The sequence below is a fragment of the Ochotona curzoniae genome, unplaced genomic scaffold (genome assembly GCF_017591425.1).
Source record: "Ochotona curzoniae isolate NIBS_2020 unplaced genomic scaffold, NIBS_Ocur_1.0 contig_3520, whole genome shotgun sequence".
NCBI classification, from domain to species: Eukaryota; Metazoa; Chordata; class Mammalia; order Lagomorpha; family Ochotonidae; genus Ochotona; species Ochotona curzoniae.
This window is the reverse complement of record NW_024465894.1, coordinates 7,845,730-7,861,717: the sequence shown is the minus strand read 5'-3', so window position 1 is coordinate 7,861,717 and position 15,988 is coordinate 7,845,730. Positions and strand designations below refer to the sequence as shown.

At 51.4% G+C, this 15,988-nt stretch overlaps 1 protein-coding gene across 1 annotated transcript; it reads left to right on the top strand.

Moving 5' to 3' along the window:
* The first annotated feature begins 264 nt into the window (after positions 1 to 264).
* On the top strand, positions 265 to 12,948 carry SGK2 (serum/glucocorticoid regulated kinase 2). Its single transcript, XM_040981240.1, has 11 exons — positions 265 to 431; positions 973 to 1,030; positions 1,171 to 1,254; positions 2,349 to 2,480; positions 3,462 to 3,574; positions 3,893 to 3,929; positions 4,427 to 4,513; positions 6,527 to 6,622; positions 7,644 to 7,799; positions 9,696 to 9,785; positions 12,781 to 12,948. Exons 1-11 carry the CDS (start codon positions 265 to 267, stop codon positions 12,946 to 12,948), a joined length of 1,188 nt encoding a protein of 395 aa, XP_040837174.1.
* Positions 12,949 to 15,988: the final 3,040 nt, after the last annotated feature.

The window sequence follows — 15,988 nt, the reverse complement described above, 5'->3', positions numbered from 1 at the left end:
AGGTCTGGGTGGAAAGAGGGACCACAGAACTGACAAAGAGAAACTCTTAGCAGAGAAATCAGGAAGAGGGGACTTTAGAAAGTAGATGGGGTAGAAAAGTCTTGGGGTTCATTGTGTAGACCCCTAAATCTGAGGCCCAGCCTAATTATCTTGGAGACCTTGGACAGTCCCTCTGTGTCCCAGCTTCCTCCCGCTCAGGATTGGCACAACAGTCAGCAGCCTCCAGAGGCTGTTGTAAGAAGCTGTGAGATGGTGGATAAGTGAATGGGGAAGGGTGGGGAGTGTAAAGAGATCAAGGAGGCAGTGGAGCTAAGGGGATCAGGGAGGGCAAAGGGAGGAAGCCTGCTCATCCCTCTCCCCTCTTTGTTTAAATGTCTTCAGTCCACAGGGACCAGTGGAAACATCAACCTGGGACCCTCAGCCAACCCGAAGTGAGTTCTGATCTCTCAAACTACTTTTGCTTCCTGGGCTTCCCTAATACCTGTCTCCCTTTTTCTTGCCTTGGCAACAAAATCCCAAGTTCTCTGGTCTGGCATTCAAGACCCTATGCCATCTGTGCTCAGGACCCTCTCCTGGCTTTTGCCCATGCATGGTTCTCTACCTGGAATGTCCCCAGACACCTGCATGGTTAGTAATTCCTCACCCCCAGGCCCTTCATGCAATGAAGACCTGCCCATGCAATGTGTCTTGTGTTATCTTCTCTGCTTCTTCCTTGTGGGTAACTCTGAACCCCTGGCAGGGAGAAAGAGTCTTGGAGGTGCCCATTTGGCTGGGAGCAGGTGGGTTTCCTAGGTGTGGCTCCTGGAAGGCCCCCATATACCACCTAGCTCCAAAGCCAAAAAGAACCCTAGCTCACACAGAGCAAAGACCATTTGGGAAGACCCAAGGAATGGGGCAGTAGTCACAGCGAGGTCTCTGGGCTTGTAAACACGACCCATGTCTTTCTCTCATCCTCCTTCTCTTGTCTACCAGTGCCCGGCCCACAGACTTCGACTTCCTCAGGGTCATTGGCAAAGGGAACTATGGGAAGGTGAGTAAGGGAGAAGGGCATAGGTGGGGACTAGATCTCCCATCCTTCACCTCCCCAGCCTGCTGCTGCGTGTGTAGAATGGAAGCAGGCTGTGAACACGAGAGCCAGGGTCCACAGCCTGCCTTGGTGCTTCTGCTCAGGTGCTGCTGGCCAAGCGCAAGTCGGACGGGATGTTCTACGCCGTCAAAGTGCTGCAGAAGAAATCCATCCTGCAGAACAAGGAGGTACCAGTGCCGTTCCTCGTCTGGGCTCTCACCTCTGAGGGGTCCAAGGACCTGGGTCACAGGTGGTCCCAGGAGGCAGAGGGTAGCCCTTCCCAAGGCAGGCAGGCCATGCTGCATCCCCTAGAACACTGCAAATCTCTCCTTTCCCCTGAGAACTTCAGGGCCTCTCATGACAACCCATCAATGCTGTGTTGGTACCAAGACTTCCATCTGTGTAACGTGGGAGCTGCACCACTCATTCTCCAAAGGCCCTGCAGGTTAAGGCCACCTGGATTTATTTAAAGATTGATTTTATTTATTTATTTTTATTGAAAAGACAGATACACAGAGAAAAGCAGAGACAAAGAGAAATATCTTCTCTTCACTGGTTCACTCCCCAAGTAGCCACAATGGCTGGAGCTGAGTCAGTCCGAAGTCAGGAGCCAGGAGCCTCCTCCAGTTCTCCCACATGGATACAGGGTCCCAAGGCCCTGGACCATCTTCTACTGCTTTCCCATGTCACAAGCAGGGGGCTGAATCAGAAGCAGAGCAGCTAGGACATGAATTGGTGCCAATATGGGATCCCAGCTCATGCAAGGAGAGCTCTTTAGACACTAGGCCATCATGCTGGGCCAAAGCCACCTGGATTTCTACCTAGAAGCCTTGAGTTTGAGAGAAGATCAGTAATGTTAGCCAGGACCTCATGGGGGTAGGAAGGGCTCCCAAGAGCAGTGGCCTTGTTGCCAGCCTTGGCTGTAGGATTCTCCTGATTTGAAATGAAGATGGGATGTGTGAGTGAGGGAAGCCGCAGGAGCAAAGGTGGAAATGTGTGTAAAGGTGAATAGTGCAGCCCCACCTCTTTGTTTTTTTCTTTGTTTTGGAAACGTATGAAGAATATATGCTTTGCTTTTTGCCTTAGGAGGCAGCAGTTTCTAATCCAGGGACTGACTAAAGATGAGAAGGGCACTGAGCCCAGGACCTGGCCCTGTAGGCAATAGGGAGCCACTGTGGAGGGTTTGAGCAAAGGCGGGAGAGGGTCCTAGGCAGCCAGCCCGGGGTGGTGAAGCCATGTGGAGCGTGACATGGCCCCACCCTCTGTCTGTGTGACCCTACAGCAGGGCCACATCATGGCAGAGCGCAACGTGCTGCTCAAAAACGTGCGGCACCCCTTCCTCGTGGGCCTGCGCTACTCCTTCCAGACCCCAGAGAAGCTCTACTTTGTGCTCGACTATGTCAATGGCGGAGAGGTGAGTGGCCCTGAAAGGTAGGGGCGGGGGAAAGGAGGCCTCCCCAGAAGCTGTCCATCCCTTCCATGCCCACTGCGTGCCAAGTTATGGAATGGTTTCACCTTGTCCTGAAGACGGACCCACTGTGTAGCTGAAACAGCTTAGGCTCAAGAGGTGACTCGCTTGTTCCCAGCCACCCCGCCTGTCCCTGGTGGAGCTGGGTTTGCTTGACTTGCCAAAGGCTGCCAACAGGAAAAGGTCAACGTGAAGAGTTGCTCAGTGCTCCAGGTTTGCAGGGCTCCCATTTGGACACCACGAGCTACAGGCTAGAGACAGGCCCTGTGCCACACAGAGACCTGCACCGCCAGTTGACCCTGACACAGCTGGGGACAAGCAGGGCTCCCTCAGGACATCACTCTGTATCTGGGCACACTTCAGTGATTCCAGGGCTAACCAGGTGCCGGAGGGGAGTTTTTTTTTTGTTTTGTTTTGTCTTTTGTTGTTGTTGTTTTATCCTGTGTACCAAAGTCAAGGGCTTTCTAGGCCAGAAGAATAGGACAGAGCAAATGGTCCACAGACAGACCCAGCCTAGTCCCTCATGGTAGCCATAACCAGGTTCACTGAGTTGGAGGGCAGGCACAGCTTTGAACCACCCAGCACCTAACCCACACTCAGCCCATCGGGTGCCGCATGGCCCTGGGCCAGTCACCTGACCATTCAGAACCCTCCCAGTTTTCCCATTCATGAAACTGGCAAAACTGTTGCTACCTTGAAGTTTATTAGGAGTCCGTGAGATAAGAGATGTGGAAGGGCCTGGAACACAGCAGGTATTTAGTCAGTGCTAATTAATCTGGCCTCCTGCTGATACTCTGGCTACTCCCACCAAACTAGGGAACTGGGCCAGCCCACCACTCTGGTCAGAAGTACCCTACAGCTCAGGGTGAGATACTTGTGCCAGCCAGAGCCCCAGAAGACCTCTCACACACTTCCTCCTTCCACCAGCTCTTCTTCCACCTGCAGCGGGAGCACCGATTCCTAGAGCCGCGGGCAAGGTTCTATGCAGCCGAGGTGGCCAGCGCCATTGGCTACCTGCACTCTCTCAACATCATTTATAGGTGAGCCCTGCTGGAGCTCAGAGCCTCCCCAGGCCCTTCTTATTCCCACAGCCATTGGTTTGTGTGGACCCCTGGATCCTGAGAAAATCCCAGTGAGCTTGCTCCTTTGAGTCGGGGCCGGGAGGAGGGCGGTCCCACAGTTGGACTGGGACTGGAGGTGTTCCTTACTAGAGCCAGGTGCCTGGCCGCCCTGGGTGTGGTGTCTGTGTCTGTAGGATCCTCCATGATTAATCTTCCCTTCAGGATCCTGAGTTCCCAGATATCCAGCTAAATGTTAAGACATCACAAACTCTATTGTGTTTTGTTTTGTTTCTGCAGAGATCTGAAACCAGAGAACATTCTCTTGGACTGCCAGGTTGGTATGTGTGTGTGTGCATGGCTATGCATGCAAGTTGTCTAGCCATGAATCTGTATTCATGGGTGTGTATACATCCAACATGTGTCCAAATGGTGGCAGATACATTTCAATCAATCTGTACATGTGTGCCTGTGTGAGTATATACAGAAGTGTGCACTGCATGCACAAGAGGTCATGTGTACGCGTATGTGTGCAAGGTTTATGGGTGTGTAGGATCCTGTAGGATCCTGGCTGTGGCAGGGCGCAGGCTGCTTGGAGTGCCCAGCCCCGTTATCCCGCAGAGCCAGGCTGGAGCTACCACTGTGGCAAGGATGGGTCTACAGTGAGCTTAGGGCACCTAGGGACATGCCATATTCCCAAGTATACCTTGAGTGGCTTCCAGCCTATACTGGACTTTAGAACCTCCAGCTGCTCCCCTGGGTTGTGGCAGGCTGTGCTTCTCTGTTCTTAGGATCTTAGATCTCCCTTCTGCCCCCGCCGTCCCTCACCTGCAGGGACATGTGGTGCTGACAGATTTCGGCCTCTGCAAGGAAGGTGTGGAGCCCGAGGAGACCACGTCCACGTTCTGTGGCACCCCCGAGGTAAGTGGAGGTGATAGGCTACACATGATGGAGGCCTCGTCTCTGATCAGAGCTGACTGAGAGAGCTCTGTCTCTCCGTTCAAGCACTTCCGTGAGCTGGTTGAGCACTGAGCATTGATTTTCCCATCTGTGTAATGGGGTCACCAGCTCCCGGGAGTGCTGGGAACTGATCAGCTAGCTGCTGGAGAAGCTCTTCAGCGGGGCCGTCTAGCCAACAGAAATGCAAACCACACATACAATTTACAAGCGTCCAGCAGCTGCCGTTGTACAGTCAGAGATGACATCAATTTTAATCATGTATTTTATTAATCCAGGATATCTAATCTTATTTGGATACACAGTCAACATAAAAATGGCTGAAATAGCTTGTTCTCCTGAGTCTTGGAAGTCTGGTGTGTACTTTATGCCGACAACCCGTTTCCATTTGGCCTAGTCACATTTCAAGTGCTCAATAGCCACATGTGGCTGCTGGTTGCTGCGTTAGACAGCACTGCTCTGCAGGGTACAAAGCACAAACCCACCTCCCTCTTCCAGCCCCTAAGCACCTAGAGAGCTCAGGTTTGTCAATTTCAGCAGTAATTCACACACATCTGTCTGTCCTATAGCCTTGGGATTAAAATCTTTGGATTCCGACCCATCTTAGAGTTTGGAGCTGAAGCGGACTTAGACTTGGGGTTGGGGGAGAGGGCTGAGGCTGCTGAACTGGGTGTGGGACAGGGTTTGATTGCCCTGTTTTTCTCCATGTGCTTGAAAACCTGGCTTCTGGGTGCCAGCTGGGCTTCCTCAAGGTGCTAGCAGGACAGCTGGTGGACAGTTGACTGCTCTGAGCTACAGACACTGTGATTGCCTATGATGAGCTGTCCGCTATGCAGAGCTGCTTCCTCTCTCCTCCCGTCCGACCGCTGCCAGAGCCTGGCAGCCCAGCCATCTCTTCCTCGGACACTGCCAAGACCATGAAGGAGACACGTTCCTCACACATCATTTCTCCTATAATTTGGCCATGGCCATGGGGTTAGGGGACACAAGGGTCATGTGGTTGCTCCCCGCATTCAAGGTGCTGCACCTGTGACACACATTTTCCTTAAGACAGCTCCCCAGGCCAGGTTCTGAATCCGCCTTCTACAGAGGAGGAAACCGAGGTTCCAGCTAAGCGACCTGCCTGACACCGCATGCTGACTAGGCTCTGGTCTGAGTGGTTCGCCGGCCTTCTGCAGGCCCACATGGCTTACACTTTATCTGTAGTCTGTCCACTGCTCTGTGAGAGGACTCCAGGGACTCCCTATTCCAATGACCCTGGATAACTTCACACAATCAGAAGAAGGCACCCCTTCTAGACAAACTAATTGAAAAAATCACCCCTTGTAACCAAACAGTAATGTGGCAGATACCCTACTGGACTATGGTTATGGTTTGGTGAGTGCAATACACCCAGAATTTCAGTCCCCTCCACTTTAAAAAAAAGTATATTCATTTGTGGGATGGACAGATACTCATCTATTAGTTCATTCCTCAAATGACCACGACTAGGCAGGGCTGAAGGCTGAGAGCTAGAAACTCAATCCAGTTCTCCCATGTAGGTGGCAGAAACCCAATTACTTCAAGCATGACCGCTGTCTCCCTGAGTCTGCATTGGTAGGAAAGTGGGAGTCGGAAATTAGAACCAGGTGTCAAGCCCAGGCACTTCAATATGGGACCCAGGTGCCTCAACCAGCATCCTGCTAGGCCATGCCCTCCCTTGTGGTCACTTTATCCCTTTGGCTGGTACTTGTGTGTGGTACATGTGCAGCTGTACAGAGCAGTTCCATGTGATCTGATCTCCCAGTGTACCCAGCGCACAACAGAGGGTCCTGCACAGGGCCAGCATGTGGTGAGTGGCTGCTGAATGAACCTGCAGGCAGCTCTGCCTGTCACAGCAGGTGCAACCCCTGGCCATCTTCTCCTCCAAGTGCTTGGTCTGCAGAGGTAGCAATTAAGACTGTAGTTCCCTTCAAACAAGTGTGTTTCTCCTAACAGTACCTGGCTCCCGAGGTGCTTCGTAAAGAGCCTTATGATCGGGCTGTGGACTGGTGGTGCTTGGGGGCAGTCCTCTATGAGATGCTGCACGGCTTGGTGAGTGGGGCTCCCCTGCCAGCAGGCACTTGTGCTTCTGGGATGAGCTGAGGCGGGGCTCCCTTTTTTGAAACTCTACACAAAACTAAACCATCCAGCTCCATGTTGCATCCAAAAGATGATTCCACAGTGAATGTGAGAATTACTTATTTTTAAAAAGGTTTATTGATTTTTATTGCAAAATTAGATATACAGAGAGGAGGAGAGATAGAAAGGAGGATCTTCTGTCCGATGATTCACTCCACAAGTGGCCGCAATGGCTGGAGCTGAGCCAATCCAAAGCCAGGAGCCAGGAACTTCTTATGGGTCTCCCACACAGGTGCAGGAACCCAAGGCTTTGGGCCATCCTTGACTGCTTTCCCAGGCCACAAACAAGCAGCTGGATAAGAATTGGGGCTGCTGGGACATGAACTGGTGCCCATATGGCATCCCAGAAGTTGCAAGTCAAGGACTTTAGCTGCCAGGCCACTGCACCAGGCCCGAGAATGACCTATTTTTTTCCCCAGCAATGTTAGCATAGCACTTTAGAGTTTATAATATACCGTCTCACCTTGGTTGCCTCACAACAGCGTTTGGAGGCTAGCCTTGCAGAAAATGGAGTTGTTCTTATTTGTCAGAGGGAGAAATTGACCAAGAGAGGTCACAATGCTGATAGCAACTCCCTCAGATTCCAACCCCAGGCTCTGCGTGCTCTAGGTAGAATCTTGGGCCTGGCTGCCTTCCCGGACTTGGAACCCTGGGAAAAATGCCAGTCTCTCTGGATGGTTGCTGAGCAAAAAGTTGTGGCACTCACTGAATGAGGAGAGGTGGGATGGGGGTCCTGCAGCAGGGTCCTTGAGCCTGGTTGTGGTGGGGACAACTCTCTCCAAGGTGCAGGAAGTATGGAAAGCCTGTCCTTGTGAGCCACTGTCCCAAACCGGGGTCTGGCTGAGTCTTCCCAGCGATGCAACTTGCCCCAAGACTCCCTGAGACCCACTTGTGCATGGATGACCCTCCAGCTTTTCTCCCCTTGTCTCTCCAGCCACCATTCTATAGCCAAGATGTGGCCCAGATGTACGACAACATTCTGCACCAGCCACTGCAGATACCTGTGGGCCGGACAGTGGCCGCCTGTGACCTCCTGCAAGGCCTTCTCTGCAAAGACCAGAGACAGCGGCTGGGCTCCAAAGCTGACTTTGTAGGTGACCTGCCAGCCGACAGGGCACTGGCGCCTGTTGGGGCTGCCCACTTCCTGCACACATGGCTCAGACCACAGTGAACTGCATCTGGCTGCACCTGAAAGCCAGGCTGCTAGCAATGTCCATCTGGAAACTCAGTACTGCCACTAGCTGGCAACTTTAGTTTTTCAGTGTGTTTTCATTTCCTTTGGAAGACAAAGAGACAAGCAGGCAGAGAGCTTCCGTTTGCTCTTCATTTCCCTAAATTCCCCCAACCCCTGGCTGGATCGGACCAAAGCCAGGAGCCCAGAACTCCATCTGGGTGTTGTACATGGGTACCAGCAACCCAGGTACTTGTGCCTCCCAGGACGTGTATTAGCAGGAACTGGATTAGAAGCAGAAAAGCTGATACACAGAGCAAACACTGTGTAAGGGCTGCAGGCATCCACACATCCCGAATGTCTGCCCGCTGATAGTTTTCTTTCATTCTTTAAGTCAGTCACTATTGACTGAGTACCTGCTGTGTACCAGATACCAAGCAAGGTGCTGGGGATTCAATCCACTGGGTCTTTGCAGTTACGAAGCTCAAGGTTAGGAGAAAATGTCATGTACAATTATCACAAAGTGTTCTAGTGACGGGAAGGAAATAAACAAGGAAAATCCAGCTCAGCTCTGGTCAGTCTGACCATCTGGGGAGTGAACCAGGGGATGGAAGACCACTCCCTCCATCCCTCTCTCACTTTCTGTAATTCCTTCAAATAAATGAAATCAATTTTTAAAGATATATTAATTTTGGGCCCGGCGCGGTGGCGCAAGTGGTTAAAGGTCCTCGCCTTGCACGCCCAGGATCCCATATGGGCGCCGGTTCTATCCCGGCAGCCCTGCTTCCCTTCCAGCTCCCTGCCTGTGGCCCGGGAAGGCAGTCGAGGACGGCCCAAAGCTTTGGGACCCTGCACCCGCGTGGGAGACCCGGAAGAGGCTCCTGGCTTGGGATCGGCATAGTATCTGCCGTTGCGCTCACTTGGGGAGTGAATCATCGGACGGAAGATCTTCCTCTCTGTCTCTCCTCTCTGTATATCCGCCTTTCCAATGAAAAAATAATAAAAAATAAATCTTTACAATAAAGATATATTAATTTTTATTTGAAAAATGTTTACAGAGAGGAGAGACAGAGAGAAAAACATCTTCCATCTACTGGTTCATTCCCCAAATGGCTGTAATGGCCAGAGATGAGTTGATCCGAAGCCTGGAGCCAGGAGCTTCTTTCAGGTCTCCCACATGGGTGCAAAGTCCCAGGTACTTGAGCCATTCTTCACTGTTCTTCTCCCAGATGCATTAGTGGGGAACTAGATTAGAAGTGGAGCAGCCAGGACATAAACTGATGCACATATAGGATGTTGGCACTTGGAGGTGGAGCCATAACGCCAGTCCCTAAAGAAATCTTTTTTCAAAAAAGAAGGAAAAAAGATGAAACAGCAACAACAACAACAAAGAAGAAGGAGTAGTGAATCATGCCCAGGACTGAGTACTAAATTGTGGGTCTTGGAATCTGCGGTTTTTGAGGGACTTGACTTCTTAAACCTTCCTTAGGCATTGGTCTGCTTAGCTCTGGAGACTCAGAATGAGGCAGAGCTGGTGAAGAGGTCCTCAAATTTCCCTGGGATTCTTCTTCCCAAGCCCAGAACAGGCCCCTCTTGCCCTGCTGGTGGCCATGCCTCCATGTCCAGTGCAGTGGAGTAAGTCGACACTCGGGAAAAAGGCCTGGGGTTCTGCCTGATGGCAAAGGCGAGAGGCTGCAGGAAACCTGCCAGCTAGCGCAGCACATCCCTTTCCAGTTGGAACTGCGGAGGGTGTGGAGGTGGGGGTGGGAGTGCCCTTGGCAAAGGCCCCTTCTGATCAGTGCCTTCTCACAACAGCTCGAGATTCAGAACCACGTGTTCTTCAGCCCCATCAACTGGGATGACTTGTACCATAAGAGGCTGACGCCACCCTTCAACCCCAATGTGGTAAGAGATTGCAGCCTTTAGCATGCAAGATTCCCAGGTTTGGCAGGGACCCGCTGTCCATGGGGATCACAATGTTGAGGGTCCACGAAACTCAAGGATCTGTCCACAAAGCCGCACGGGCAGCTCGAGCAGAACTGGTTCTCGGACACACACGTGCTGACTGCTGGCTGAGTCAGTCCGCCACTCCTTCCTTTTAGCACCAGGAACGCTCCTGGCAGGTGCTTTTACAGCCTCTAAAGTCACACACACCCAGGCAGAGCCAAGCCCCACCGGAACATTTTTACCTTTTCCTGTGTTTAGAATTTTTCCTGATAACAGAAATGACACTTCTTTGTGGGAAGTGTGTAAAACAGAAACTAAAAGCAGTAGTGGAGAATTGCTGTTGGCAGATTTCCTTCCAGCCTTTTTTCCTATGTGTTTTTATATTGTTGGAGTCCTTCCTTTCTTTAGCTAAAACAATCGGATTATTTGCTCATATCACACAGAAGTTTAGCGTTTTAGTGGTTGTATAATATTTTTCCTTTCCTTTTTAAAAATTTATTCATTTTATTTGAAAGTGAGAGAGAGAAATCTCCAAACCACACCACTCAAATGCCTGCAACAGCCAGGACTGGATCAGGCTAGTCCCCATGCAACTGACAGGGACCAAGCCACTGAAGCCATCACCTGCTAACCCCCAGGAGTTAGCTGGAATTGAGAATGAAACTGAAACTCAAAGCCAGTCACCCCAATACAGGATAGGGGTGGCCCGTGTAATGCCTTAACTTCTATGCCAGAATGCACACCCCATAATATTTTAATCTTAAATTGGTAGCACAGAGAATGGTGAACTCTAAGCTGTGAACTCTAAGCTGTGAACTCTAAGCTGTGACCATTATTTTCCTCCATTGCTGGTGATCATTGTAGCTAAGAATTCTGATAATGTCCTTAAGTTTCAGAAGGGAAATTGCTGGGTCCAATGTGATTGCTGTTTTTTTGTTTTGTTTTTTAAGATTTATTTATTTTTGGGCCTGGCGCAGTGGCGCAGTGGTTAAGGTCCTCGCCTTGCACGCCCAGGATCCCATATGGGCGCCGGTTCTATCCCGGCAGCCCCGCTTCCCTTCCAGCTCCCTGCCTGTGGCCCGGGAAAGCAGTTGAGGACGGCCCAAGGCTTTGGGACCTTGCACCCGCATGGGAGACCCGGAAGAGGCTCCTGGCTTGGGATCGGCATAGTATCTGCCATTGCACTCACTTGGGGAGTGAATCATCGGATGGAAGATCTTCCTCTGTGTCTCTCCTCTCTGTATATCCGCCTTTCCAATAAAAAAAAAAAAATCTTAAAAAAAAAAAGATTTATTTATTTTTATTGGAAAGGCAGATGGGAAACTGGATTTGGGAGCAGTTCTGGGACCTGAACCCAGGCACTCCAATATGGAATGTGGGTTTTCTAAGTAGCATCTCAGTCACTGCCCCAAACACCCTTCCCCTCAAGACATTCTTGCAAATGGAAACCATGGTCTGTTTGGGTTCATAGCCTGAGACCTGCATGCTCAGGCAGACCTACACAGTCCCTTTTTTTTTTTTTTATTATTATTAACGTTGTATTATGTGATACAGTTTTATAAGCACTGGGGAGTCCCCCCGCCCCTCCCATACCCCTTCTCCCATACACAGTCCCTTAATATGTTCCCTTGCTTGTTTGTAACACGCAGGGCACAGAAGCTTCTGCACATACGAGATCTTCCTCACCAAGAGGCTCCCTAATAGGCAGCCTCAAAGCTGGTGGCTTTGATTTTGTTCAGATTCTAGGGGTGGCGTTTCCCGTTGGGGACAGGCCACCTGGCCTCTGAAAAGTTCTCACGTGCCTGGTCAGTAGTAGTTGATGACCCTGGATTACCTCACTCACATGTCTGGGAGTTGCCAGGCTGTCACAGCAAATGGGGTCCCTTGTATGGGGCCTCTTGCCCTCCTGTATCCTAGCTGGGACTTATTCACATGTTAGCTCCAGGGTTCCAGGCGCAGAGAAAGAGACTTGTCCATGTGCAGGTTTCAAGCCTTTGCTGGTGGCACATTTAATAGCATCCCATTGGCCAAAGCTGCCCAGGTGGCTCTCCCCTGTGGGAGGGGTGAGGGAACAGGCCTGTGCCCTCTCCCCAGGTGGGAACTGGAGGATGTGCCACTCAGGACCTCCTCCAGAAGCACCTATGCAGCTCCTGGTCATCTCTGCCGCGTGGCCATGTTCTCATTTCCCCACGGCCACCTGCTTTGTGCTTCTCCCCCACAGCATGGCAGCTCCTCGGAAGCAGGGATCCCTCTGATTTGTTCTCCTGTCTTCCCAGCTCCAAGAGTGATGCCTAGTGACACGTTGACTGACTGGCTGGTGTGAGGGTTGGTATGGAGTAGGCTGGATGCTGAAGGATTAGAGCAGGGATTAAATGAGGCATGTAAATGTGCGGGAATGCTGTCGGTGTGGAGGCCAGGAGGCTCCCAGAAGGGCAGTCAGAACTTTTTTTGTTAAACCATTGGCTTATGCTGAGAAATGAAGTATACTTCTCATCCTCCTGCTTATGCGTGGTCTGCAGACCATGTGGAAGTTAGGGTGGGCTTCAAGAGTGGCCAGGGGGCTGCGAGTTAACCCTCCACTCTGCCTGGATTTTAGGCTCACCTTGGCTTCTGTTCCAGCCTCTTGTACTGCACGCCCTGGGAGGCAGCAGTTGATAGGGAAAGTACTTGGGGCTCGGTCACCCACGTGGGAGACTCAGATGCAAGTCCTGACTCCTCTTGACTTTGGCCTGCTACATCCTAGCTGTTGCAGGCATCAGGGGAGTGAATCAGCAAATGGAAGATCTCTTTCTCTCTCTCTCTCTCACACACACACAGACACACAACCTGTCTCTCAAAAAATAAACTTTCTTTAAAATAGGGGGAAAAAGAGGGGGCGTGGACATGCCCCCCCACACCTCCTTTCCAGTTCTGACCGCAGGGTTCCTGTCTCAGCCTTGCCTTGTTTTGACAGGCAGGACCTGCTGACCTGAAACACTTTGACCCGGAGTTCACGCAGGAAGCTGTGTCCAAGTCCATTGGCTGCACCCCTGACAATGTGGCCAGCAGCTCTGGGGCCTCGAGTGCATTCCTGGGATTTTCCTACGCACCAGAGGATGACAGCGACACCTTACACTGCTAAAGTGATGCACCTATGAAAGCACGGAGGTTGTCTGGCATGAGAAAGGAACGGCTCAGAGGAACACAGGCTTTCTGTCCAACAGCACGGGGTGGCCCAGGGGCTGGCGAGACGTCACCAAATACTCGGCAGCATCCCGCGTCCCGCTCTGCCCTCTTCAGCAAACAGCTTCCTATTCTAGGCTGGCTGTGAGATCACAAGATGGTTCCTGGGGCTCTAGCTCCCAGTGTTGTGTTTTGGGTGGGAAACGGAAGAAAGAGAGAGAGCAAAATGGCATCTATAAAGATCTTTCCCAGAAGTCTCCCTCCCCCCGTGATCTCCCAGGTACCCACTCCCCCTGAGATGGAGCCTGGGGGTGTGGCTTACTGGTTGGACACTGGGCTAGCCCTTACAGTAAAGGGATTCTGACCCTGAGGGAGGAAAGAATGCCAGGTAGGCGCCAGCACTCTTCACTAGAGAGCCTCTTGGTGTTTGGATTTCGCCCTCAAGGCATAAAACACTAGAGATGTGACAACCCTAGAGGGTGTTGCCTGGCAGCTTTTATTGTTCCATGTCCGTTAGTGTCTTTATTGTGGGCAGTACTGAAATACGTTATTGGGTTTGGCTGCCTGGCATCTGAACTCTTTCCTGATTTCAGAGAACCCCCCACTGATCTCTTGAGCCCTGATGAAGGGCAGTAACTGTCTCCACTTCAAGTCGCTGGAATGTTTGAGACTGACTTTCTCAGGCTCCAGGAACTCTGGGGCCAGGCACGTGGCCCAGGGTGCCACCTGCACTGACTGTGTGACTCAAGGAAAGGACTAGGATGCTCTTTCCAGCTGTAGCTGTATTGACTTCCTGGTGTAAGACAACAGTGGCAGCAACGGCTGCCACATTTCCTCTACAAAGCAGTGCCACTGCCCCAATACAGAAAGCCTCCAGCCACATCCTCCAGCTTTCCCAATGATTCCCACAGCTTTTGATCCCTTCAACACACTCCTATTCTTGCTTCACTGGCCTCAGTTTCTGAGTGTCTGCCCATCCTATACCAGTTTCTGGTAACAGACTCTTTTGTGTTTCATTGACACAACTCTAAGGTAAGAATGACCACTAGCCTATCTTTTTTTTTTTTTTTTAAACCAATGAAGAAATAGAAAAGCTGTTCCTTGCCTGTGAGTCACAGAGCTAGTTAAGGACAAGAGTCCACTGAGCTGGCTCCAGGGCTCTCCCAGGTGAGCTCTGTGCTGGCTGGCCTCTCCCTCTGAGGCCCAAGCACAGAGACTGCCAACTTGGCTAATAAAAGCCAGGACAAGCACTGGCTGGCAGAGGTCACTGGGTGACCAGCCAGGTCTGAGCCTGGCTTCCAAGGTCCTGCTGGGTTCCTCCTGACACGGGAAGCTCAGGCCTTGGACGGAACAGGAGGCGGCTGCAGACTTGGTGAGCTGGCCATCCATGATACTGCCTGTGTTCGGAACTAGCCCTTTCTCTAGGTGACCGACTGGATGGGATGAGCACATCCCAGCTCCTCAGTCAGGACACCCCACACTCATGGAGTGATGCATGCGGCCCGACTGCCGTCTGGAAGGCAGTGGATAAGGTCTCCAACGCTGTGGCTCCCACCTCACAGTGGACTTCCTAGCCTTCTGGTTTGGGGATCAGACAACATACTTTCTTGGGGTCAGTGTGTCCTGATGGTTTTACTGCCTTTCCCTCCTATTTTTGTGTACCAAGTCCCCTGCCTCAGGACTCATGGGGATGAGGCTGAGACTGTGGGAAAAACATCAGCGATGGCACCTGCTGGAGATGACAGTGGGGTTGAGAAGAGAGCTAAGAACTCTGAAACAAACACTCCTGGTCTCCACCTTAGCAGTGCCTGTTTACTGCCAGACACGGACGGTGGTAAGGGGGAGCTCAAAATCCCAACCTGCCAAAGCCAAGTGCTTTGCAGCGTCTTAACTGTCTGAAATCTGATCGTACTGTCAAGAGCACATACTCAGCTGTGGGTCGTGAAGCACATGATTCTAGCTTTCGTAAGACTGTAAAAGGTACAACCAACTTTCACCAGGACAGGAAATAAAAATGAAGAAAAGCAGCACTGTGCCTATGCTTACTGAGCAAATTCCAAGTTTCATACGCATCACCTACAATCCTCACAGCAAATCCACACTCAGAAATTATTAACTTTACTTTACAGAGAGATGAAGCAGTTCGCCTAAGGTCACTCAGCTGGTACAAGGCATAGCTGCGAACTGAACGTGGTGGCCACCTGCCATAATGCCCTTTCTCTCTCTAGACCTGTCACCAGTGGGAACAGCACTGGGGCAGGTGGTCTTTTGGTCTTCTAGCAAATAACAACTGTAAGACAGACAGAAGAAGGATCTCCAACATCAGTCCCAACCTTCAGCCGACATATCACTTTATCTCGCACTAAAGACATAGCTCGCCCAAATGTGCACCAAAGCATGGCCTCCCCAAGAAAATCTCAGCCTTCTTAAGCTTGCAGTGACAGCAGTACTGAAGAGGCGACACCATGTGTGGGTTGTAATATCCTGAACACCTTCAAAATAACTATAAATGTCAGTCAAAGCCACAATTGCCGGCTCCCATCAGACACAGCCTTTGATGCTCCCATTTGTTTTTTTTAACATTTATTTATTTTTATTGGAAAGTCAGATATACAGAAGAGAAATAGGGAGATCTTCCATCCGACGATTCGCTCCCCAAGTGGCTGCAATGGCTGGAGCTGTGCCCAACCGAAGCCAGGAGTCAGGAGCCTCTTCAAGGTCTCCCACATGGGTGCAGGGCCCCAATGCCTTGGGCCGCCCTCAATTGCTTTCCCAGGCCACAAGCAGGGAGCTGGATGGGAAGCGGGGCTGCTTGGATTAGAACCGACGCTCATATGGGATCCCGGTACGTGCAAGGCAAGTACTATAGCTGCTGGGCTACCGCGCTGGGTGCGACGCTCCCATTCTGGAGGCGATCGCAGGGCAACTTGCGTGGGGTCACGGTTCATGGGCACAAAAGTCTGTTTGTGCCCAAAAAGGCCGTTCCCAGCCCTTGCCTT

Coding starts and splice junctions, on each gene's coding strand:
- SGK2 (XM_040981240.1), top strand. CDS start 265: ATGGGGAAGGGTGGGGAGTGTAAAGAGATCAAGGAGGCAGTGGAGCTA. Junction 3,575..3,892: donor TCTCTCAACATCATTTATAG/GTGAGCCCTGCT, acceptor TTGTTTCTGCAG/AGATCTGAAACCAGAGAACA. Junction 4,514..6,526: donor CGTTCTGTGGCACCCCCGAG/GTAAGTGGAGGT, acceptor TTCTCCTAACAG/TACCTGGCTCCCGAGGTGCT.